General features: G+C 54.6%; 3 protein-coding genes across 9 annotated transcripts; all 3 read left to right on the top strand.

Annotated features, from left to right (window-relative positions):
• Nucleotides 1-230: 230 nt before the first annotated feature.
• Nucleotides 231-5,220, top strand: SNX12 (sorting nexin 12). Its single transcript, XM_085060236.1, has 4 exons — nt 231-442; nt 1,932-2,027; nt 2,909-3,033; nt 3,438-5,220. The coding sequence occupies exons 1-4, from the start codon at nt 278-280 to the stop codon at nt 3,538-3,540; spliced, it is 489 nt and encodes a 162-aa protein (XP_084916362.1). The 5' UTR covers nt 231-277; the 3' UTR covers nt 3,541-5,220.
• Nucleotides 5,221-5,334: 114 nt separating this feature from the next.
• On the top strand, nt 5,335-10,807 carry LOC146437366 (uncharacterized). 4 transcript variants are annotated; one of them, XM_085060230.1, is made up of 8 exons: nt 5,344-6,135; nt 6,210-6,374; nt 6,718-6,849; nt 7,179-7,280; nt 7,805-7,905; nt 8,574-8,646; nt 8,848-8,919; nt 10,668-10,807. In XM_085060230.1, the coding sequence occupies exons 1-8, from the start codon at nt 5,460-5,462 to the stop codon at nt 10,730-10,732; spliced, it is 1,386 nt and encodes a 461-aa protein (XP_084916356.1). In that variant the 5' UTR covers nt 5,344-5,459; the 3' UTR covers nt 10,733-10,807. The 4 variants fall into 4 exon arrangements, 3 of the variants coding, with proteins under 3 accessions (XP_084916356.1, XP_084916357.1, XP_084916358.1); XM_085060231.1 differs by lacking the exon at nt 10,668-10,807 and adding an exon at nt 9,097-9,282; XM_085060232.1 differs by lacking the exon at nt 10,668-10,807 and adding an exon at nt 9,040-9,282 and having other exon boundaries at nt 5,345-6,135.
• On the top strand, nt 10,670-21,481 carry SLC7A3 (solute carrier family 7 member 3). Of its 4 annotated transcripts, XR_014852190.1 has the most exons (13): nt 10,670-10,810; nt 12,283-12,691; nt 12,898-13,056; nt 13,143-13,320; nt 13,422-13,534; nt 14,395-14,617; nt 14,795-14,934; nt 15,014-15,116; nt 15,399-15,610; nt 16,268-16,434; nt 16,698-16,806; nt 16,913-17,576; nt 19,411-21,481. XR_014852190.1 is itself a non-coding variant. In XM_085060225.1 (12 exons), exons 2-12 carry the CDS (start codon nt 12,322-12,324, stop codon nt 17,197-17,199), a joined length of 2,061 nt encoding a protein of 686 aa, XP_084916351.1. In that variant the 5' UTR covers nt 10,670-10,810; nt 12,283-12,321; the 3' UTR covers nt 17,200-21,481. The 4 variants fall into 4 exon arrangements, 3 of the variants coding, with proteins under 3 accessions (XP_084916351.1, XP_084916353.1, XP_084916354.1); XM_085060225.1 differs by having other exon boundaries at nt 16,913-21,481; XM_085060227.1 differs by lacking the exon at nt 10,670-10,810 and adding an exon at nt 10,937-11,164 and having other exon boundaries at nt 16,913-21,481.
• The last annotated feature ends 2,817 nt before the right edge of the window (nt 21,482-24,298 follow it).

The raw sequence follows: 24,298 nt of genomic DNA on the forward strand, positions 1-24,298 counted from the left end.
CTGAATACCCGCTGTGCTTATGCAGGGGGATGGCCGCACGGCGGCGCTGTCAGAGCCGTGGCTGAGCCGCCCCGAACCCTGAATAACTGTCGCTTTATGCAGGCACTGGGCCCGCACCATGCTGCGATGCGCGGGAGGGGTGGTGTCCTTGGGGCCCCAAACCCTGGATAGCTGTCGTTTTATGTAGGCTGCGGGCGAGCGCCATGCGGCTATGCGCGGGCGGGGCGGGCTGCGGCAGCGGGCGGGGCAGGCCGGGCGGGGCGGTGGCGGTACCACCATGTCGGAGGCGGCGGTGGCGGACACCCGGCGCCTCAACGCGAAGCCGCAGGACCTCACGGACGCGTACGGGCCGCCCAGCAACTTCCTCGAGATCGACATCTTCAACCCGCAGACTGTGGGCATGGGCCGCGCCAGATACACCAGCTACGAGCTCCGCATGCGGGTGCGGCCCCCGTTGGGCCTGCGGGGCTGGGCTGCCCGGTGTGCGGGTGTGCGGCCCGGGGAGGGGCGGCAGCGCTCGGGACGCGGTGGCCGAGGGAAGGCGGCCGGGTAGGGCCGGGGTGGTGCCGCCGGTCAGCAGCGGGGGGCAGAGGAGGCGAAACCCCGGGCAGCGCCGGGCTGGGGCGAGCAGCGCGGCTGCGGTGTTCCGGGGCTCAAGGTCAGAGCTGATGGGTTCGCCGGGGCCGTTCAGCGTCCAGCGGGGGCTGGTGCGCACAGGGACAGGGAGGTGCTGCCTCAGCAGGCTCCTGCGCCCGTCCCCTCTGTAGAGCCCCGCTGGGTGGTTGCTGAGCAGGGCAGGGCTGCACGTAGCTGGTTATCTCAAGCAGGGGAGGAGAGCTGGGTAGCATTATCTTGGGCTAGCTGCTTTACCAAGAGCCCATGAGCCAGCAGTGTGCATAGCAGGTTGAGCAGGGTTCTTGTCAATGGGCCTTAACTGCGCTGAACTGGGGACCCCTTCATGTCTGCATCTGATAGCTGGACAAAGTAAAATTGAGCTTCCTCTAAAGCAAGCTCCATTTACCATGTGTTGTGGTCCTAGTTTGACTTCTGCTTATAGTGTGATTTAACTGCTGAGTCTCCCCTGCCTTTCAGAAAAATTGGTGTTTGCTTTTTTCTGCTCCAGTGCTTAACTCCCATCAACCTGCAGGTGGCAATGGGAACCGCTTAGTCCCACTGAAACCAGCGGAGATGCTCTGAAAGCATCTGGGTTTATTTCACAGACCTCATTAGAACAGTTAATCCTGTTGGCAGTAATGTCTGAGTGCTGCCCATCAGAAGGTTTTGCTATCTCAGTTCCTGGAATGATTCAGGCTGTGTTGATGGTGTAAAGGTGAAGTTAATGTAGCTGTCAGTTGTTGGACTCCAGTGGCAGGGGAGAAAGGTGAGGAATTGTTGTACATTTCTCCAGTGACACTAGAGGGACATGAAAAGCCTGCTGGGATAGGTGGTCTGTTCTGGGAGAACACTGTAGATAAGGTCTGGCCTTGAACAGTTGCTGGGGCAAGATTTTCTCTGTTAGTTCTTCCATGGAGATGCCAATGTCAAGGCAGATGTTCTTCTGCTCTGCAGGTTGCTCTGAAGCTCTCTTGTAGATCACTTCAAAATGGAGTAAACTTAGGCAGGAAAAAAAAAATCATTCTCCTAACAATGATATTGTCAGCACTGGTTCCAGTATGTGTCCCTGGGAAGGGGGTGTGTTCCTGAAATAGTCATTCGAGGGAGAGGGAATGGCTGGCACTGAGTAGACTGGCTTGCTTGGATGTGAAGGGTTTTGGTGTCTGTGCTGTCCTGAATAAAAGCTGAGTGTTCCCATCATGCTTCCTTCTCAGGGGGGTTGATTTTCTCTCTGCAGCTTCAGGTTTCAGTTACATGTTGAAATACTGTGTGGCTTCCAGAGCAACCTGGAAATTAACTGCTTTGCTTCCTTACAGACAAACCTCCCCATCTTCAAATTGAAAGAGTCATGTGTGAGGAGACGATACAGCGACTTTGAGTGGCTGAAGAATGAGCTGGAACGAGACAGTAAGGTCAGGCCTGATGCAGACCTCTGTATTCCTTAAGCCAGGACACGGGAACAGTTGCAGCAATAATCTTGAGCTGCCCAGAAGTGAGGCCATAGTGGTGGGTGTTGCACACCAGATACTTAAATCTAGGGTGAAACAAGGAGAAGTCCCAACCAGATACTCTCAAGAGGTTACAAATACACAAAAGTTCACTGGTAAAAATATAGAAAAATAAGGAACTTTGGCAAAGGATTAAATAAACTTATAAAACACTTGTTATAACATTACTTAGCATTAATTTAGTGTTAACTTAGCAAAAACTTAACCCATTTACCTAGAAACCTTTAGAACCTTAAGATGCTATGTTGCCCATAAAGTTCCATGAAAATAGGATTAGAAGAAAGAGAGAGAAAGACAGAAAAGGTACACAAAAACACACCTATAGCTCCCAAATCCTAGGATTCCAGCATGGGTGAGATGAAAACTCCAGGAGAAGGCAAAGTCCAGACAACAAGTAGGTCCCTCATGGGGGCTTTTAAGACTCCATGGCCCCCACCCCCTCAAGGTGAGGCTTCTGGTTGCTTGGGCACTCAGGGGCTGGGTTAGCACTTCCCACGGTGTGTGATTGATGGACAGCTCTGCCAGGGCTGGGATGCTGGCTCTGGGCTGAGGCTGGGGCATTTCACTGTCTTGCCTTCCCAAGACCTGATCTGCTCCTCCCACCAAGCACAGGCATTTGCCAAGCATCCCAAAATGTTTCAAGACATGAAACTTACCCAGTCTCTTGACATTGGGCACCTTCTGGGGTTCTGTCCATGTGATGGCACTGGAGATGAGCATCAAACAGTAAAGAATACCTGCTTGCAGGTGGCTGTTCTGCTCACAGCATGATTCTGTGCTTTCAGATTGTAGTGCCACCGCTGCCTGGAAAAGCTTTGAAACGACAGCTTCCCTTCCGAGGAGATGAAGGCATCTTTGAGGAGTCTTTCATTGAGGAGCGGAGACAGGGCCTAGAACAGTTTATTAACAAGTAAGCTTGATGTCCTGGGTTTGCTGTTTGCTGTGGGCTGACTGTGAGAGAGTCTTGAGTCTTGACCTGCTGCTGGCAGATGCCAGTGCTGAAGGGTGGTGCCAGTAGCCACGTAGTGAAACTGGAACTGGAGCAAGTCTTGCCCCGAGTGGGGGTTGTGTTTTGTGCTCTCTCCTGAGAGTGTAGTATTAGCAGAACAGCACTGTTGGTTGAGGGCACGGCATGGAAGGGAACAGCCTGTGCCCAAGCACCTCTTACTGGTCTTGTTGCAGACTGACGCATGACCTTGGGCTGAGCATGGTCCAGGTGTGCTGAGCTGGCTGCCTGACTCCCCCCTACAGACAACAGAGGCGTGGGGGTCTTGGAGGCAGCTGTGCTAACCTCCACATCTGATTTTCTTCCAGAATTGCTGGACACCCACTGGCACAGAACGAGCGCTGCTTACATATGTTCCTGCAAGAGGAGACTATTGATAGGAATTACGTCCCAGGGAAAGTGCGCCAGTAGGAGCACCTGGCACTGTCTTCCTCCATTCCACCCTCCCTCCTGCAAAAATGACATTTATTTTTACACTAAATCTGTCTTCTCTGAACCAGCTTTTCCTCTCTTGAACCTCCCAGTTTGTTCAGTATTTTCCTCTTTTGTAACTGGCAGCAGTTTGTTCTACTGGGCTGTGGTCGTGGCCTAAAGGTATGAAGATTTATGCAAGTGAGCATGTTGTCCCGCATTCAGGGGCAGATGTGGATAGGTGTGGAGCAGGAACTTGCTAATGGCGTTCTGATGTAGGAGCTGCCTCTCCCTGTACAGGAAGGTATGAGATGACCTTCACTCCCTTGTCTGTGCAGCCCCAAGCATCTCTGCAGGAGACTTTGAAGAATAGCAGTTGTCATGTTGGTCAGTGATTATATCAGGTATTAGAGTTTTAGTAAGGTTTATCCAAACCAGTGAGTAGGTGCCTGGGTGTGTCGGTCTGTCATCCACCCCATTCACCCTGCATGAAACCCCCATTCTTCACTGTCTGGAAGTGCTGAGACCCAACACCTACTCAAACCCCGCTATCAGCCTCCTGCATTACAGACCTGTTTGGTGTATTTGTGCCCCCTCCTTTCTAAGGTGCTGCTGGCAGCTTGAGGGGTTTCCATCCCGTGTGCTCTCATGATGCTCTGTGTGGGCCATTTGGCACGTGGAAGATGGGAAAGTCTGGGCTGTAGCCATGTGTGCTGTGACGCGTTGGCCCAGAGTTTAAGAAACACCACAGTGTGCTGTGCCATGGGGCTGCTGTGCTGCTCTTCCCTGCAGCACCCTGCTTGGCTGAGTGTGGTGACCTTATCTTGCGCCCCAGCTACAGGGAGGAGCAGACAGTCTGGCTGAGGAGGAGCAAGAGAAGGCTGGTGGGAGCAGTTGTAGGATGCATTTGTGATGGCTGCCACAGGAGGAGCCCAGCAGTGGGGCCCGGAGTGAGGCCACCTCTCCAGAAAAGGACAGCAGAAAACAGTCAATCGGTCCTAGGTTAGACATTTGCTTAAAAACCAGGAGAAGTAGCAGTGGCTCTTTGTGTGTTCTCCCCTGTTCTGCAGTGAGTTAGGCAGTCACTTGTGTGGAAGTAAGAACACATCAGGGAAGTGTTCAGGGCTTGAGGGGACAATGAGGCTGTGACTTGCTGCAAGCAGAAATGCTCTTTGGAGGCTCCCCCCAGCTGCCACAGCTGTGATGAGTGAGGTTGAGCCTCAGCTTGGGGGCTCCTCAGGTCAAGGCTGCCTGGTTTGTAAGCCCTTGGTCACTGTTGTGGCACGGTTGAGTCTTTCTTGGATCATAGGCCTGCAGTGGATGCCCTCCTGTTCCTGCCAGGCACGTTCCCTGAGTCCTTCCCAACGTCTCTGTTTTCTGGTGAGGAACTGGCATTGCTGGGCGAGAGGTGGCTCTTGGGGAGAAGTCGCTGAAAGTGCCAGGGAACCGCTCCGGGGGCTGGCTCGGCCCGGAAAAGGCCATGGGGCAGCGCGGAGCCTGGTGCTGGTGGAGGCGGCCGTGGCCACGGAAGGGTTCGGTTCCCGCCTCCTGCCGCCGCCGCCGGTAGCGCTCGGGGCGGCCCCTTCCTCTGCTCTGCGCGGGGCTGCCATCCATCCAGCTGTCTGCACCCTGTCCAGTGTAACGTCCCGGTGCCGTTCGCATTAAACCACTGTGAAGCCACTTGTCTGCCTGGTCCTGGGGGAACCGCCGGGAGAGAGGGGGCACCGGCGAGGGGAGCGGGAACGGTGCCGGGACACAGCGGGCACCGGCGGGGCGGGGCAGGGGAAGCGCCTGGAGAGGGCGGACACGGGCGGGGCGGGAGAACGGCCGGAACAGAGCGGGTACCTGCGGGGCGGGCCCAGCGCGGAGGCGGGCGGGGCTCCCCGGTTCTCCCTGGTTCTCGGCGGTGCCGAGGTGCGATGTGGCGGCCGGAGCCGCGGGCCGGCTCCGGCTCGCCGGGCTGCCCTGATCTGCTGCTGCACGTTCAAACGCTGCGTTCGCCGCCTTCCCCGCTTTACCTCAGCTTCTTCGAGGAAGAGTGCCGCGCCATCGCCGCCCGCCTGCGCCTCGGCGCGGAGTCCTCGCCGGGCCCGGGGGAGCTCAGCGCGCTGTACCCTGAGGCGGCCAGGCCCGTCACCTCCACGCCGCTGCTTGTCCCGAGCCACGGGCGGCTCTCGGAGTCGGGCGTTGGCGATTGCGAGGCCACTGCTGCCCCGGGCTCGGCCCCGGAGCTGAGCGTGGGCGATTGCGAGGTCCCTGCTGCCCCGGGCTCGGCCCCGGAGCTGAGCGTGGGCGGTTGCGAGGCCCCGGGTGCCCCGGGCCCGGGCGAGGCCCGAAGGGAGCCCGGATGCCTCCCACAGCCCGCGGCCGGCGGTGGCTCCGGCGCCCGCCTCGCTCGTCCGTCCGCCCCGTCCCGGCGGGTGCGGCCCGGTGCCGGACAGCCCTCCGGCGGCCGCCCCAGCAGCCCTGCCTGCTCCTCGGGCCGCGGCCGCACCAGGCTCTCTCTCGCCCGCACACGGGCCTCGCTGGGGCTGCAGCTCCCCGCCGTCGGCACGGGGCGAGGCGCCTGGGAAACGCGGCTCCTCCAGCCCCCAGGTAAGCGGGGCCCCTGTGGGGAGCCCTGGCACAGCCATCGCCTGCCCGGCGCTGCAGAACCGTCTTTCCCGCAGGTACCAGACTGAAGCGGCCGTCGCCTGCCAGGTCCAGGCTTCAGCATGTCAGCGGGGCTTCGCAGCAGGCACAGGCTTCCACCCGTCCCAAACCCGCCCCCCGGGACAGAGAGGTGAAAAGTAATTCTGCACCTGCCAGCTGCCTCACGCGTAGCAGGGAAGCATGTGAGTTACGATGCTGCATCTTGAAGGGAGAAGTGGGAGGGCTTGGGCTGCAGGCTGGCCGGGGTCAGAGCATGGAGAGTGGGGAGTCCATGGGAGTGGCACAGGTAGGAGCCTAGGAAATATCCTCCTACCCCAAGGGATGCGGTACCACTGTCTGGCCTCCTGCCAATGTGGGCTGGCAGCCTGTTGGTTTTGGAGCCATCCCCCCGTGATGGTGTGGGGTCACGGGGTGTTGGTGCCCGTGGGCCTAAAACAGGCAGTCTGGCTGGGCCCCGGGCTGCCTGAAGAGGGTGCGATGGAGCTGCTTTGGAATAGCAGCCTGTGTGCTTATTGTCCACCACAGCTGCTGTCAAGGCTGGGAGTCGTAAACAGCCCTCCTCAAGGCTCTCTACAGCAATTCCTACTCTCACTTCCCGCTCTTCACTGCGGCCTCCGGGAAAAGCGGCTTTATCGAAGCGTTTTTGCCTCAGTAAGGGTGAGTCTTGGCAGCAGCCTCAGAGGCTGTAGAGTTGTGGGAGAGGGGAGCTGCTGCCTTGGGAAGAACACTCAGGTCTTGGCTGCAGGGTCAAAGCTGATCCTGGGGAAAGGACTAGAGCTGATGCTCACACGAGGGGAGGTGAAGAGCAGAGTAAGCAAGGCTGGGTGAAGTGCCTTCCCTCTTCTGCTGGAGAGGCACCCAGCAAAGAGCCTGAACAAATCTGATGCTTGAGCTCATTCATAGGAGAGGGAGTGGCCATGGTCAGTCAGGGCACTCTCTTACAGGGATTGATGCTCTTTGTTTTCATTTCCTGGGCCTCACTTTAGGATCAACTACACAGGAGCTGGTGTGCAATAGGACCCAAGAGCTGAAGGAAAATGGTGAGAGGAAAGAAAGGTTGATTGCAGCAGGAATTGCCTTGGGAGCAGGTGAGCAGTATGGAGGTGTAGATTCTTGCCTTATGTTGGGGAGAGTGTGGAGTAACATGGGCAGCTGCTTCCTGGGCAGTGCTGCTCCCTAGCTGGGTCCTGGCTGACCAGGTGTGCTGAGGGTGCTCCAGCCTGTGCTGCAGGCAGGGGGTGCTGCCTTCGAAGGAACTGCAGCTGGGCAGCCTGCAGTCTTGAGCCCTGCAGAGGGAGGGGAAGTGAGGAGGCTGTCCCCACTCTGCTGGGACAGCCCTGTCCTAGCCTGCCTGGGGCAGCTGCCTGCCCTCCCTGTGAGAGCAGACTCCTACCAGGAGCCCAGAGCTGCCAGGAGCAAGGCCATGCAGGAGCACTTTCTCCCAGCAGCACCCATACAAGCTAAGCCAGCAGCAGCTGTTGTGCTGGAGGTGCTGGGAGACCTCTGACTCTCTTGGAAAGGTTCTGCCTTTCCCTGGTCTGGAGCAGCTCTGTGGCCAGGTTGAAGAGGGGCCAAGGATGACAGGTTTCTAGTGTGACACCTCTCTTCACAGGCAAGGCTAACCAGACATGGGTGTGTGAGGAGTCCTCTTTGTCCAGTGAGTTGGCCCCTGGCCTGACTTCAAGGTGTGAAGATGCAGTTCCTGCTCAGCAGGTAAGAGTCAGCTGTGTCCTGGCACCATGGAGCACTGTTCTACCTCTGGCTCAGGCCAGGTATGCAAGAGGTGGGAGATTGGCAGCCCCAGGTCTCATAATTTCCTGGCTGGCACCTGAGCTGTTTTAGCCTTTCCCTGTGGTTTACACAAGATCATGTGCATTTTTTGCGTGGCTTTACCACCTCTCCAGTGCTCAGGGGACTGCAAGCTTCTGTCCAGCCATATTTTCTAAGCTCCTTTTGAAACATGCAAACCTCCTGTGGCTTGTGTTGTCACTTTTATATGTGCTGACATGCAGGACATGGCCCCAGGATGGGGTGAGTAGAGTCTGCAGCAAGATGAAGCTCCAAGTTAGGAAATCTCCTACCTGCAAACCTTACTGCACAGGGTTTGTGCATTTTCCATCAGTTTTAGGACTCTTCACTCTCTGGCTGCAGCCGGCCAAAGGCATTCTTGTTACCTGTGGGTGCTGGCAGATGCTCACTACAGTGTCTCCTTTGCCAGGCGCTGCTCCTGTGATGGAGGTGCCCTGGCAGTGGTCCCTAGGGTGCTGAGCTAGGAGTGTTGGATGGGCTGCAGTACTCCTCCAGAGGATGAGCTGTGCTGTGGCTGTGCTGCAGTGGGGGTGACAACTCCCTGCATCACACTTACACCCTGATCTTGCCAGTCTGCAGGTGATCAGCTGTCCCAGGAACTGGATCGTGTCAAGAAAGAGCTGGAGCGAGTGAAGGGCGAGCTTGGTATGTGGAGCTGGCTGTTCTGAGCACTGCAGGACACTTGCAATCCAGGTGACATCCCCTGTGCTTGTACCTGGAGCCCAGGGCCTGCAGTTCTGTGGGAATGAGCAGGGGGTAGAACAGGATCTCAGCTGCTGCTCTAGAGAGTAGGGGTGAGGTGTTTAGGATGGGCTGAGCACACACCTTCTTGCCTCCTGTCTGCAGCTGACAAGACTGCCCAGTGTGAAGCCTATCAGCAGACAATCTCCTCCTTGCAGGCTCAGCTCAGAGCAGCAGGTATGTTCCCTCACTGTGGTGAGCCCTCGCCTCTGGGCAGGCTGCAGGGATGCTCCAGTGATCCCTTGGTATAACTGAAGGCTGCCAGGTGGAAGGGACACAGCTTGTGGCTTTTTCCAGGGGTCGGATGCTGAGTGCCAGAAGCACTACTGCTTTGATGTTGCTGTTGCTTCCCAGGAATCTGTCTGAAAGATGCAGCAGTGTTTGATAGTGATGACCTGGGGAGAGACTGACAGCTTGGACATGGGAACAGACAACAGCCATTGTCCAGCTGCATGAGCCTCTGGGCCAGTGATACATGTAGAGCTCTTGAATTAATTAATTTTCTAACTCCTTGTATTTAAAATAAAGGTGTCTTTTGCAGTCGTGCTTGCTGTCTGCTTGGGTAGAGGCAATGCGCAGTGCTGCCCACTGATCCCAAAAGTACTGGGCAAGCAGGGCAGGTCTGTGCTGGGCTGTGGCTGGTTTTGCTCAACCAGAGACTTGAGGTCTGTTGCAGGGAGTTGGGTGCTGGTGGATGGAGGTATAGTGTAGCTCTGGGGAAGTGTTCCTGGACAAACCTGATGCTTCCAGGTGGGATGCTTGAATGTATGGTGGTGGTGGGCAGCTGTATAGGCAGGCTTCTTCCTTAGACCACCTTCACACAGGACGTGGGAAAAGCCAATGCTGGCTCATAGCACATTAGGCTTCTGCAGCATTTGGTTTCCAACACCTGATGTTGCAAGAAGGTTTTTGGGAATAGGCAGATCATGATGTCATCTGCCCCCTCACTGTTCTGGGCACCCAGTGTCTGCTTGTCTGGGACCTTGCTTGGAGTCCTGCTGTGCCCTGACTGAGAACACCCACGGCGATGGTGCTGCCCAGCTGAGTCCTATCAGCCATGCCTCTTGAGCTTGATCTTACTTCCTGCTGGGGACCAGGGGGTGGAAGGGGCGTTGCAGTTCGTCGATGCTGGGAAGCGGGGGCAGAGCCTGCATCACTGCCTGTAAAAAGCATGAACTGGTGTTTCCATCACCGTGAGGTCACCGCGGCGTGCTGTGTGTTTCCTTCGCTGTGTTTTCCAGGCCTATGTGCCTCCGGAGGAGGCGGGGAAGGCAGCTGCCTAGCGCTCCTGCCTGCTCTGCTCTGCAAGTGACTGGAAAGCCTTTTGCCTCGAGAGCGGCATTGTATTGAGCAGAGCATTGCCCATGATTCCGGCGAGAGGCTGGCTCACCTCCCAGTGAGCTGCCACTTTGAATGGGTGCTCACGACTGCGTGCTGGAGGATGGCGCTGGCTTCCTGCCTCTCTCCTGGTTGCCCAACAGTTCTCCCAAGACTGACGTTTCCCATCACTTAGGGCTGCCTGTTGCTCCCAGAACTGAAGAGGCTGTAGCAGAGCGTACAGAGGTCGGGGTAGAGTCGCCCTACAGGCCTCGGGCTGAGCTCTGCTTCCAGCCCCTATAGCAGGGCTGGCTTCATCGCCTCGCCCCCAGCCCCGGCGGGGGAAGGCCGGGGCAGGCTCTGTTCTCATTGCACATCTGGACTCGGGGGACCCCCAGCCGCCCCCTCCATGGCCTTTCCCAAGGGAGCACACTGCTTTGCCCTGTTCCCGGAGCTGCCGGCCGCAGCAGCCGCACCCCCGCTGCCGCCGAGCCGTTGTTAACTTGAATTCGGGAAGCTGCGGGTGTGGCCTTGGAGGGGGCGGGCGCTCGTCAGTTCGCGCTCTCCCGCTTCTTGCCCCACCTCCGTGGAGGCTGCTTGCTCTATAGGTGCTGCTCCACGCGGGCGGAAGCGATCGGCCCTTAAGCTCTCGGCGGCGGCGGCGGCGAACTGAACTGAGTTCACCTGAAGGGGATTGCACCGGAGCGAGCCGAGCCCTACCGACACGAGGCTGTACCGAGCCGCGCCGCGGGTGAGTGGGACCGGGAGAGGCTTGGCGCAACCGGTGCCTCTGTTGCATCAGCTGCCGCCTGGCGCACGTGGGCGATCCCGCCGCCTCCTGTTCGGGTTCGGCCGTACCGGACTCCCCGGCGGGACGAAGGCTGACCCGCGGGGGCTGTGGTGGTGGTGGTTCCGAGCTAACGGCCCCCGTCACCTACCCCAAGTCGCGGCAGGATTGCACTCAGCACCGGCATGCAGCGGGAGGCTCCTGCTACCGCCCGACACCTTGCTTCTCCTCTCCTCTACCCTTGCGGAGCTCGAGTCGGGTATTGGAAATCCGTGGAACAACTGAGCAGCACTGGGGAAGGCAGCTAGAATTGTCCAGGTAGTGACTGAGGAGGGTCCCAGTGCTGGGGCATTTTTCCCATTGAAACCTGGACCAGAGGCTACTTGGGCTGGGACAGCTCCTGGGGGCCAAGGCTGAATGTGACACTCGCCAGCTTGGGAGGAGGTTTATCAAGAAGCAGGATGGTTTGCTGGTTAAGGAGAAGCAGCCGAGTTGGTGGCTGCCACTGTAATCCTGATAATCCTTCTCTATGGAAAAGGGTCACAAAGTTATCCTTGTGAACTTACACTGATCCATGCAGTGTGGTGTGCTGTCTTGAGCACCTGGATGGAGCGTGTTCCCTTTCCCAATGAAGGGAGAAGCCAGCAGGGAGAAGGCACTGGTGAGTGGGTTGTTCAGTGCTGGGCAGAGGTGCCAGCTGTGGCCATAGGTGCTGGGAGCCGCTTTAATTGCAGCTCCCCTATGCTTGATGCCTCCTTCACAGATTGCTTATTTTCAGAACTTTTTGGGGATGGGTGGCTGCTGTGAGCAAGAGGAGAGGGGATGTCACGGGTTCAGGGTGATTACGGCCTGCATAGCCTGCAGACTGCTCAGCAAGTACTGCTAGCAGGCAAGGGGGTTGCAGCCGGGGCCTGTGCCATGTGTCTGTCTGGATATGCATCCATGTAGAGAATGTGCTGCAGATGCCGAAAGCGAAAGACGAATGGCTGCATCCAATGAATCAGCCCAGCCTGCCAGCCCTCTGCTGGAGGAGATCTTTGTCTCCACACCATTACTGCTGTGCACACCCATGTGCCAGGCTGGAGGGATGTGCTAGCACTCAAGTTTGGGCTGAAGGATCTCCAGACTGCCAAGCCTGGGAAAGAGTAGTCAAACTCTGGGACATGCCTAGGGGCTCAGTGGTTGAGACCGCATAGGACTTGAGCAATGAGGTTGTTTCCCAACATGGACTCACTGGGTTCAGGAGTGTGTGCAGCCTCACAGTGCCTTGGAGGGTGCCACCACCATGGTCTCTGGCCAACCAGTGTGGCAGGGGCATGGTGCCAATGGGTGTGCTGGGAGCAGGCTCCTGTGGGCATCATTGCCTGCCTTGCCCTTTGCAGTGTCAGTCATGCTGCCTTAAGTACACTGAGCTTCACACTTTCCTTCTCTTGCAGGGCTTTTGAGCAGCTGAGCATCACCAAGGAGGGGACAAGATGTTGGGGGAAAAAATAGCCAGTGTAGGGAAGAAGCTGATTCGCCGGCGCCTTGTGGATCTGGGCTCCGAAAACACACATTTTGCTCGCTGCCTCTCAACACTGGACCTTGTATCCCTTGGAGTGGGCAGCACCCTAGGGGCTGGTGTGTATGTGCTGGCTGGAGAGGTAGCTAAGGAGATGGCTGGCCCTTCAATTGTCATCTGCTTCTTGGTGGCTGCTTTCTCGTCGGTACTGGCTGGTCTCTGCTATGCAGAGTTTGGGGCCCGTGTCCCCAAGGCCGGCTCTGCCTACCTCTACAGCTACGTCACTGTTGGTGAGATCTGGGCTTTTATAACCGGATGGAACCTCATTCTCTCCTATGTGATAGGTATGAGGCCAGGCAAAATGCTGGCATGTGTGCCTGGGCTCCTTCCAGCACCATGCTGACAGCTTGGGGGGCTTGTGAGGGAAGTGTGTGGTGCTGTGGGGGCAGGGTGTAGGGTGGGATGAGCAGGGAGGTGGGTGCCCAGGTGTGGGTGGTTGGTGCCAGTCTGCCCTGGGCTTGGACTAATGCACAGATTTGCCATTGACCAGGTACGGCCAGTGTGGCTCGAGCCTGGAGTGCAACATTTGACAACATCATTGGCAGCCACATCTCCACCTTCTTCGCCAACAAGACCACAATGCACCTGCCGGGAGTGCTGGCTGAGCGTCCAGACTTTTTTGCTTTAATCCTGATTATCTTGCTTACTGGTGAGTGTGTAGGAGCGCCTCCATGGTACCATGGGTGATGGCATGGGAGCCTGATGGGTCCTCACTCACCTCTTCTGTCCCCACAGTACTGCTGGCCTTTGGTGCCAGTGAATCTGCCCTTGTGAACAAAATCTTCACGGCGGTGAACTTGTTGGTGCTGAGCTTCATCATCATCGCTGGCTTCATCAAGGGAGATATCAAGAACTGGCAGCTTTCAGAGAAGGACCATGTCAACTGCTCACAGTCAGACTCACCAGATGACATGTAAGGAGACCAATCATGCCGGGCCAGGGTCTGGCACAGGGCAGGCATAGGCCCTGCTGTCCTAGCACCCCATGGCAGCTACTTTCCTCCCTTTTTTCTAGGAAAAAAGCTTTTGGCTCTGGTGGGTTTGTCCCTTTTGGACTGGAAGGGATCCTGACTGGCGCTGCCACCTGTTTCTACGCCTTCGTGGGCTTTGACTGCATTGCCACCACAGGTGAGTGAGGGTGGTGTGGGTATTTCCCCTGCACAGCCAGCAGCTGGCTGGGAGCTGATGGGGAGGATGCTCCGTGGTGTGGGAAAACAGCTGGTCTCACTGCTCGTGGGAGGTTTCCCTGTGGAGTCTGTGTCTTCAGCTGGGCCAGACAAGAGAGCTCAGTGCCTGCCCTGCTGCAGGAAAAGTGGCTCATTACACCACATGGTGGGAGCAGGGCTGCACCCTGCCTGCGCAGGGAGCTCCCAGAGCAGTGGGGAGCCTTTTGACTGCTGAGCTGAGGCTGTGACAGTGCTGGGAATTGCTGGTGCCTCCTAGTTATTTCCCAGCCTTAAGCAGCCTTTTTCTAAATGACTGGGTTCATGCAAAACTGCTGCTTCCTGGCACACAGGCAGCTCTCTTAATTTCCTCTCATTACCCCAGAAATCTACTTAGTGGGTGGCTGGTACAGGCTGTTCTGCCTGACCTCCCTGCCTGTGCCACGCTCCCCCCAGGGGCTGCCCAGCAGCCTCCTCCTTTCCTCCTGCCGAGCCCCTTGCTGTGAGCATGGTGCAGCACACCTTTGCAAAGCTGAGGTGCATGGAGGACTTCCATTCAACAGGCTCTGTAGGGAGAGGGAGCTGCTGGTGGGGGAGGAGGGCTGGCATGGCCAGGGGGGCTGCAAGTCCAGGCTGCCAGGCAGCTGCATCCCTTCTGTTAGTGCAGCAGCATGGTGAGGGACCCTTCATCTCCAGCAGTCCCTGCTTGCTGCTCCCCAGTCCTGTGCTGCTATGGAAAGTAGCTCCTCTGGCTCATCCCCTGAGGGTACTTGCCCCATGCTGTGTGGTGGAGTGAGGCACATGTGGCCCCTTTTGTCTGCACAGGCGAGGAAGCCAGGAACCCACAGCGCTCGATCCCCATTGGCATCATTGCGTCCCTCTTCATCTGCTTTGTGGCTTATTTCGGGGTCTCCGCGTCCCTGACTCTCATGGTACCATACTTCTGCCTGAACAAGAACAGCCCTCTGCCTGAGGCTTTCAAAGCGGTCGGCTGGGAGCCTGCTCGCTACGCCGTTGCTGTTGGCTCACTCTGTGCCCTCTCCACCAGGTAGGACTGGCTCTATTTCTGGCAGTGCCTGGCACAGCACAGGGACTGGCAGCATTCATCCCAGCTGGCCTGGGGATTTGTTCTGTCCAGCTGCTATCCTGCTCCTGGCACAGAGCCGATCCCTTCCCCTTCTGGGTGGTAGGTGTGGACACTTTCTCTAATCTCTCTCCATGGCAGCTTGCTGGGCTCCATGTTTCCCATGCCCCGAGTGGTCCATGCCATGGCAGAGGATGGACTGCTCTTCAAGGTCCTCTCCAGGATCCACAGTCGCACAAAGACGCCTGTGACAGCCACCATCGTCTCGGGGTTCTTCGCAGGTAAGGCTCCCAGCCACTTCCTCATGCTCAGCCCCACATTGGTCTGGAGCCATGCTCACATTGTGTGTCATCATTGCAGCGGTGTTGGCCTTCCTGCTTGACCTGAAGGACCTGGTGGACCTCATGTCGATCGGCACTCTGCTGGCCTACTCCCTGGTGGCGGTGTGCGTGCTCATCCTCCGGTGGGTGACTCCTCGTGGTTGGCAGTGCCAAGGGTGGATGTTCCTTACCTCATCCTGAGGGCTTGCAGCCACAGCTTTTCTCCAGGGGCAGGCAGCCTGGGGAAGTGTCAAGCCCCAAGATGGAGGCTGCTGACCAGAGCCTGTGTGTGTCTCTGGGCATATCCATGGAGTGGCTGTCGTGGGGCTGCTGCCGGAGCAGCAGGGATATGAGGGTGCTGCCCACTGTTCCTTTGGGCTAGGAAGTTCCTTGGGCTTTGTTGCAAGCTTGTCTTACGTGCTCAGGTACCAGCCCAGACAGCTGAACTCCCCGCAGGCCATGGAAATGCTGGAGCTGAATGGGAACGACGAGGAGAGAGTGATAATGAACCCCACCATCACTGCTGCCAGTGCCCAGCACAAAGAGACGTTGTCCCTGGTGATGCTCTTCAACCCGCCTGGGGACACCCCCACTGCACTCTCGGGGCGCATTGTCTATGTCTGTGTTGCGGTCATTGGTGAGTAAGTGGAAATGGGCGGCTGGTACTCCCTCCTGCCAGGAGCTGGAGTGTTTTGGCTTGTCTCTACAGAGCTGGGAGGGGATGGAAGGCATGCCAGGCAGAGGAGAGCAGCCAGGCAGCACAGGTTGCCAGCTGCTGTTGGCAGTGCCAGCAGGCGCTGAACCCTGAGCAGGGTGCCAGGTGCAGGGTACTGCTGTGGTTTGGGGTGCATGGAGGTTGTGGGGGACACGGGTGCTAAGCCAAGGATGTACAGGTGGTCATGGGAGATATCCCTGTGGTGAGCCTGGCCCATGTGGCCCAGTGGCAAGGGCAGTCCCCAGCCCCTTGAGAGTGCTTGGGCTTGGCCAGCGAGGTTTGATCTATCAATGTTTCCATTGTACAGCCAGAATGGGGTGGCTCAGCCAGGTCTGGGTAAGCGTCAGAGCTGAGTCCAAGCCCAGCTGAGTGCAGGCTCCCTGCAGCTTTCTGGTCTGGGAAGTGCCTGCAGCAAAGCACTTTCCTCAGGCTTTGGGGTGGGTGTTAGAGACAGTGTGTGCTAGACCCTTGCGTGACCAAGGGGAGTGGGTGCCTCAGCCCAGCCCATCTGTTGGTGAGGCTCAGGGTTCCAGGGAGGCTGAGTGCCATGCAGCCTCCTGACTACCCCCTCTTTTGCAGCCACACTGATCACAGTCATCTGCGTGGTCCTGACCCTCAATGTGGCCGCTCTGAAGGATGCTAACGTGGGCTATGTCGTGGTTCTGGTGCTGCTCCTCGTGGCTCTGCTCATTCTCACCGTCATCATTTGGAGGCAGCCACAGAGCAACACACGGTTAAACTTCAAAGTGAGTGCACCCCCCTGCAGCTTGGTATCTGCAGCCCCAGGGACTCCAACAGGATCTGGGCATTGCAGGGTTTGCCAGGGCTTGCTGCCAGGAAGTCACCAGGAAAGCCCGGGACATCTTTCTGAGGTGCAATGCCCAGCATGGAAGTGCCTGGGTGCTCTCTGGGCTGGCAGGGATGAGGTCCCTCTGTTGGCCAGTATCATCCTCGAACCTAGCCTGGCCTCTCAAGGCACAGCTGACACAGCACTTCTTGTCCTTTGCAGGTACCTTTCCTCCCATTCCTGCCAGTCTTCAGCGTCTTCGTTAACATCCTGCTGATGGTACAGCTGAGTGCCAACACCTGGCTGCAGTTTGCTGTCTGGATGGTTTTGGGTAAGTGTCCTGCAGTAGGGAGTGTAGTGCCCACAGGTCTCTCCTGGGGGTCTGTTAGCACTGACAGCCTACTATTGCACATTTCATTATGGAAACTGTCCTGCAGGTTTTGTGATTTACTTCGGCTATGGGATTCGGAACAGTGTGGAAGGCAAAAATGCAGAAAAAGCCTGTGCCACAGTAGAAAAACCTCTGCAACATCCTGGACTGGACCTCAGCCCTGGCGCTGCTGCAGTCGGAGAGGCTGGGCACCAGTGCTCCATGGACTTCTGCCAGTATTCTCACATGGGACAAGATCATGATCCACACAGTACATCCATCCCCTCTCCTGCAGAGAGTGAGTCCCAGAGTGAAGTACTAAGGTCTGAACAACAGGCCCTGAGCCAAAGTTGACCTACAATGAACATTTCAACCAAATGTTACATGCATCCACTCCTTAACAAAGTATTGTTATAAGTGTTTATTTATTGGCAAAATGTGTTCACCTTTCCATATCTAGACACTGGATAAGGCCATGTCTGGCTTGAGCCCTGGCCAGACTTTGGGAGAAGGCCAGCAGGAAAATGAAATTATAAATTATGTCATCTTGCTTGTTTAACAGTACAAAAGCTGGGCTACTGTCACAGCAAAGTGGGGGAGCATCGTGACCTGCAAAGGTGGAGGCACTGCAGGAGTTCCCAGTTCCCAGGCATGGTTCTCCAGTCCTTGGCCATGACAGCTTCCCCCCACAGCTGATGTCTCTGGGACTTGGATGATGTATCTTTGTTGGGGTAACTGGTGATGTATCTTTCTTAATCACTATAGGCTTTCTTTTGTAGTAATGATTAACATTGCTTAACTTACGCCTTTGTAATTCTTTGCTAACAATTAGGTGCATTGCTTAGCTTATCCTTTTGTGATTCTCTGCAGTTTTACATTGTAGTAAATGCCACTGTTCCTTAAGTTGGTGTCTGTGTCTCTGACACTACCCACCAGCAAAACAAAACTGGTGTAGTTGGCCAGGTCAGAACGAGCTGTTACTTTTTAAATCTAAATGTAAGGAATCAGTCCTGTCTGAAATTCCTGGATGGGAAAACCTTCCCTATAGTTCACTGGCTCTCGAGTGGGCTATGGTTGGAGGAATGTGTGAGCAATGGGGAGGTCAGTTAAAAGAAGCTGAACTGCTGGATATATTGAAATGCATCCAAAAATCATATACTAAAAAAGGAAAAGAACTCGTGGGTTTGGGAAGGCAAGGATGGATTTTGTTAGCTGTGTATCAAACAAAACACCAACAAAAGGAACAGTTGTTGAAATTCTCTAACATGGAGTGATGGATGTGTGAGTTGCAGAATCAAATTGTAATGCTACAGTGCCAAAATAAGCTGCTTGCTGATAAGTTGCACACTTACCAGACTGTAGCCAGAAGGCTGCAGTTAGAGCAGCTCAGTATAAGAAAAGGAGGGGGAGAAGTGAATCACAGGAAAGATCATGCAGTGACTGCAGAGTCAGGTGTGCAGTGGGATCCCAAAAAATGGGATGGAGATATTTGGGGGTTTTTGGATTCTCATAAGGTTGGTTTCCCAGATGAATTTGTAGATGTGAGACTGGTTTGGGAGATGAAAGGTCTCCCAAATTAATTTGGAATTAGTTGCTAATGGTCAGTCAGGAGGGATACGCAGAGAGGATTATACTCAGCATGAAGTAAATGAAATAATCAAACAGTTTAAGCGAAGACTGGGGAAGCCCATCTTCTCTTGGATGGTGTGTTTGTGTTTGCATGACCAGGGAGCATCAGGGATAACCCTAGACTCAGGGGAGTCTTAAGAAGTTTTTAGTTTTGAGCTAGGATTCTTCTATAGAGGGTGAGTTTCGGAATAACATTCACGATACTAATTTGTTAGCTTTGGGTGCCTTAAATGTATCACTAAATACCCTACAGAAAATGATTGGCCAGAATCTGAAAGTCAGAGGTATACTTTGCAAGATTAAGGAATAAAGCAGGAAGGTATGAGAGTGACGACCTTTACCAGAGGCCCTGACTCTTTGATGCAAAATGCTTTGTATGTTTCTGTGACAGCTAATTAGGACTACTCCACCAGCAGATAAAAAGGTAATCATGACTCTCTTGATTAACGAGACAGGGAATCAATCTTCCAGATGAAGTAATTGAGAAAATACAGCAGCTGGGTGATGCTGGTGAATGGGGCCTGCACAGTAGTGCAGGGAACCAACATACTCGAGACAGCTCTGAGGGGAGTGAAAACAGAATTCCTTGTTAAAGAAATGTTGGTAGCTTTATTAAAAAATGTTGGCAGCTTTATTTTTGGAAAAAATTTGATGGAATTTCAACCCATGAACTGTGGCATATTGATAAACAGAGAGGGTTGGATAAACATAGTAGGAAAGTGCAAAATTCTGAGGCAAACAATCCAGGAACAGCTCAGGCAACAGTCTCACTCCCTCCAGATACAGAGACACCTCCCCACCCCGAAACCATAGGGGAAGCTGCAACAGTCATGAGGCAAGCACTTGGTGAAGGAGAAGTTGAGACTCCATCTGAACCTTTTTAATTCACATTAAATTAGCATTTGCAAACAAGCATATTTCTTTTCTGCTTCACAGGAACCCTGAATGAACTGTATATGGATGGATGGATTAGGCTACACCAAACTTGAATGTATGTAAGAAATACTGTTAGTAGTTTTGGCTCTAATGCTATTTCTGCTATACATAATTATCTGGAAACTTAAATTAGTTTACCAGACATCAGAATCATATTGTTGGTACAATTTCACTTTTACACAACCCTTGTTTAACTAATCAATGGCTTTTAAGAAATATGTTATATCTCAGTGAGTGGTAATTAATTGAAAAGACTATCAATTGATACAACTGCAGTCGTAAGGGAAGGTGAAAATACCTTACCCATTAAAAGCCAAAAGTGAAATTTGGAATAATATGATTGAATTAAAAAAAAAAAAAATCCAGTCCTGGTGTTACCTAATCAATCCCATCAGCAGCACAGCCACAGCTTTTGTGTTACCAATATGCAGTGGCTGGGTATATGAAAGATACCCAATCATTGCATTATGTTTAAATCCCAGTGGGGCTGTATCCTCTGGAGCATAGAGTATGGGCCTAACAAGATGGAAATAAATGGCAAACTGTCTGTATCAATGCACACATTGTGCAGGAGCAACAAGGATTCATTTGTGAAAATAATACCATCAGAGCCTAAAATATTTGTCTTGACAGTGAGCAAAATGTTTGTCATTTTGAGATTTATCCAAACAAAAACCTGCAAACAGTACTTGTGTATATTGGCAAAGGATGTGTTTGCATGAGAACCTGTTGTGATTTTGTATTTGTAGATAACATTACTGTAGGTACAAGAAGCCACTCCAATATTTGTGCTTGTAACTGTATCACGGGTATGGGACTTTAGTTATTTATTTTTAGTTTTTATTTTTTAACTACATTTTAAGGATATTTTTAGTTTATATTTTTTAGTTTTTTAGCTCCTGTTATGTCCTACCAATTCTTGGAATCTATCTATACCTTCATTCAAGACTTGCAGCTTACTGCCATTGGTATGAACCTCACACCGCTATAGGAACTGTTACAACGCGCAGACAGGAGGTGCTTGCTGAAACAAGCCCAAGAGAATGGACCAAATGAAATGGACCAATGAATCAAAGACTTTGATTGCTGCCCATCATGGTGTGGCAGAAATACATCATGTGGTGGAGCAGGTGAAGAGAAAGGTGGAGAACACTGATGGTGGGACACTCCTTTTGAATGGGTGCTTACAGCTACCAGAATTCTCAACTTCACCCTGTTATTTCATTGATGCTAATCCTTTTGCTTTTTGTTCTGATAATTGCATTGTATGTTAAGGTTTGGATGATTATGAAACAATTAGCTTACCAGCTACCTCCACTGATAGCAGACAATCCATGCGGTACCAAAGCATAAAATGTTCTCGATCTATTTGGATCTTGTGAAGCTTGAGTGACTATAGTCACAGGATAGATTATGTGGGAAAATGACTGGGAACCCTGTGGACAGGTAACTGGGGGTACAATTAGAGGAAATGGAGGAGTTATATTAGCATCTTAACAGGATTTATAACACTATGGAAATTATAGGGTATGTGTTACAGTGTTCCTTAAGTTGGTGTCTGTGTCTCTGACCCTGCCCACTGGCAAAACACAGAGTCAGTTCTGCAGAGCTGGGTCATGTGCTGTTCCTTCCCCTCACAGGGAAGTTCCCTGGCTGGATGGGACCTCTGGTGGCCCAGGGCTGGTCTCTGCCCCTCCTCCACAGAGGAGCAGTGATACTACACAGCCCTCCTGCCCTGAAAGTTGCTTTCCCCATACACAGGAGGCCCCACATGATGGTGCAGCTGTACTCATTCCATCTGTCCTGTGGCTGTGTTCACCACCTTCTCTCTGCTTTCCAAGTGCCAGAAATGTACATGGCAGCCATGGCTGGAGCTCTGCAGAAAGCCTCAGTGTGACTAGTTCTGGTACTCATGGCAGTGCTGCCCCGACCATGCTGTTTGGTGTAAATATCTTGCTCAAGTGTCTGTGAGAAGTCAGTGTAGCAGTACTTGTGTCCAACCTCATCTCCATTTCTACTATTTTAAAGCCATTTTTTAAATCTGTTAAATTAAATGTTTTTTTTAAGTGCTTTTCTCTGTTGGTCTTTCTGCATCTCATGTTAATACCCTCTGGTCACAGGCCCCTGGGCCGGACTCTCCATACCACTGGGCTGGGTGCCAGTGCAGAAGGGTGCTTGGTCCCAGCCAGCTGTGCTGGGTGAGGTCCTTGCCCAAAATCTGCCAGCTGGTCACCAGCCCTCATGCAGTCCTCTGGGATAGTGAGTCTGTGAGCCAGGAGCTGTGGAGCAGTGCATCAGACCAGCTCTAACCAGTGCTGCTGGTACCTGGGAGGGCAGGACAGCAGCCTGTCATGGCCCTGCCTTGCAGCCCTGTGCTGCAAGGGGTTGTGTCACCAGGTCCCAGAGCAGTGGATGCAGTAAAGGCCTTGGAAATGATTCCTCCTGGAGGCACCAGCAATGGCCTGCAGAGGAAGCCTGACCAAGAGCTGGGCTGCATCCATGAGAGAAGGTGATTTTTCAGATTTTGTTCTGGTCTAAATCAGACCTGACATTATTATCCAAAATAAACTAATTCAAGGCAGATGGTCTGTGCTTGGTTTTGGCATCTCTTGCTGTTTATTGGCAGTTGTGCAGGGTCACTGCATGGTCAGCAGCGAGGGACCTGCACCATCAGCTCTGCTTGGCCCCTGGGCTGGAGCTTTGAGCCCTGCCCCAGGGCTGTGCCTGCAGTAAAAGGGACTGTGGCTCCTGCTCCTCCTGCTCTGGATCCAGGCCAGGCACTCACTGCCCCAGTGCCCTGGGCTGGAGTGCCCTGCCAGAGCCTCAGGCTCCAGCCCTCAACTGCAGATGACTCCTCAGGTGCTCCCAGCCCTCCTAGTCAAGGTGGTGCCTCAGTGTGCCACGTTGGTTTCACCACCCCACCTCGTGGGTATCTTCTGGCCAGGGGCAGCACGTGGGTCCCTGCTGAGCCCTGAGCCTGCAGTCTCCCTGTGCACCCAGTTTCGGGTGCTGTTACCCAAGGTTAGAGGGCAATGGGTTTGTGATACTGCTGCAGCCAGCACCCCCTGGCTTGGCACTGCTGCAGCCTCCTGTGCCTTTGTTTGTGCCTGTGTCCCCCATACGTGTGTGCACAGCCATGCCCGTGGCTGTTTGTGGGTCTGTTTGTGTCCATGGGCGTGTGTCCATGCCTGGTTACATGCCATCCCACTGAGCTCTGCCGTCTCATCTCGGGCATCCATTGGGACTGGCAGAGCTCTGGACAGGAAACAGGGCTCTGGAAGCTCCAGACAGTTCCTGCCATGGCAGCTCAGCAGGGCAAGCAGCTGTGTGGCAGCCACCAGTCCATGGTGGTATGGTGGGCTGGTGGGTCAGTGCCACTCTGCCATGGGTGCAGCAGCCCTGTTCACCCCCAGGGCCTGGGCCAGCCCTTGGCTACCAGCCTGGGGAGGCTGCCCCAGCTCTGCACACCCACCCTGCCTCTCTCTCCATGCAGGCTAGGAGAGCTGCCAGGGATGGCACCACACTATTTGCTGGGCAGTACCTCTGCCTTCCCCAGGCTGTGCTGGTGTTACTGCATATCTTGGTGCATCTGTTGGTGGGTGAACAAGACCCAGCCAGAGCCGCAGTGTGTGTGTTGTCTACACAAACCACCTGCTCCCACTGCTGTGCCTGGTGCCCCAGCAGCCTGCCCTGATAGCAGCCCAGGGCTCCATCCTGCAGAGGGGCTGGGAGAGAAGCATGCTCCTGGTTAAGGTTGTCAGTGCTGGGGGCTGCAGGGTGGGCTTCCCCTCCTGTACCAGTCTGGAAGGGGCCATTTTGTGGTTTGAGAAAATCAGGCAAAAGCAGAGCCTGGCTTAGCCATTGAGGCCTGTGATAGGCCTCCCTTGTGGGGAAGGAAGCACCCAGGCCCAGCACAGCTGCATGCGGTTGGCCTTGACAGCTGGGGCATTTCCTACCAAGGCTTGATTTGTGATTTCCTTGTTGCCATTCCCCCTGGATTGAAAGGGGATTTGGAGAGCTGTTGACTCCTGCTGAGTTTGGCCCAAGCCATGCTGAGCAGGCAGGTGGTTGGGGTGGCATTGCAGTGGAGGCCTGGCTGTGGCCACTGGCTAGTGACAATGTGCTCTGGAGTCATGCCAGGGATGCAGTGCTGGTGGGTTGGGGTCTTGGGGGTGCAGAGAGGGGGTGACTCTGAGCCTCCCTCCCCATCTGGCTCCACCATATCCCATGGAATTCATAGCCAGCTGCCTTTGGGGGACATGGGGCTTTCCTGATGGAGGCTTCTGAGCAGCTCTCTGGACACCAGCTGCTTGCCACTTCCAGGGAGGCTGCCGAGAGGCAAGGAGTGTGGCCATACAGGCGGGGGACAGGTTGGAGATGGGGGGCTGTGCTGCTGAGCCTCTGGAGGGAGAGCTGCAGCTGCAGTGCCTGCCCCTGTACTGCTCCCTGGCCAGAACAGGCCCTGGCAGGCAGAGATGTAGCAGCAGATTAAATTTTGATCTGCTTGGGAATTAAAATAGGCTGATAAGTCTGCTCTGCTCTGTGACACCAAATACTTCAGTGTGAGGAGTTAATGTGCCACCTTCTTCCCTGTAAAACAAGCAAGCAGGTACTGTCAGATCCCCTTCCCTGCTGGTGGAGTAGAGCTGCTGAGTGGGACAAATCCATCAGCAGGGCTCACGTCCTGGAGTCTAGGGAAATGACTCTGGGCAGATGGGGTCCATGGTGTAACAGAGCAATCTAATATCAGTTCCTGATATTTCTGCAGCAGCACTGGGTTGTGCCGTAAGCCCTCACAGTCCAGAAGAGCTCCAGGAGATCAAAGCCAGTGATGGGTGCGATTCTTATCACTCCTTACTCACCTGGCTCCAGGCAGGTCCCAACCCTT

The sequence above is a fragment of the Lichenostomus cassidix genome, chromosome 4A (assembly GCF_008360975.1).
Source record: "Lichenostomus cassidix isolate B80296 chromosome 4A, HeHo_3.0, whole genome shotgun sequence".
Taxonomy (NCBI): Eukaryota; Metazoa; Chordata; class Aves; order Passeriformes; family Meliphagidae; genus Lichenostomus; species Lichenostomus cassidix.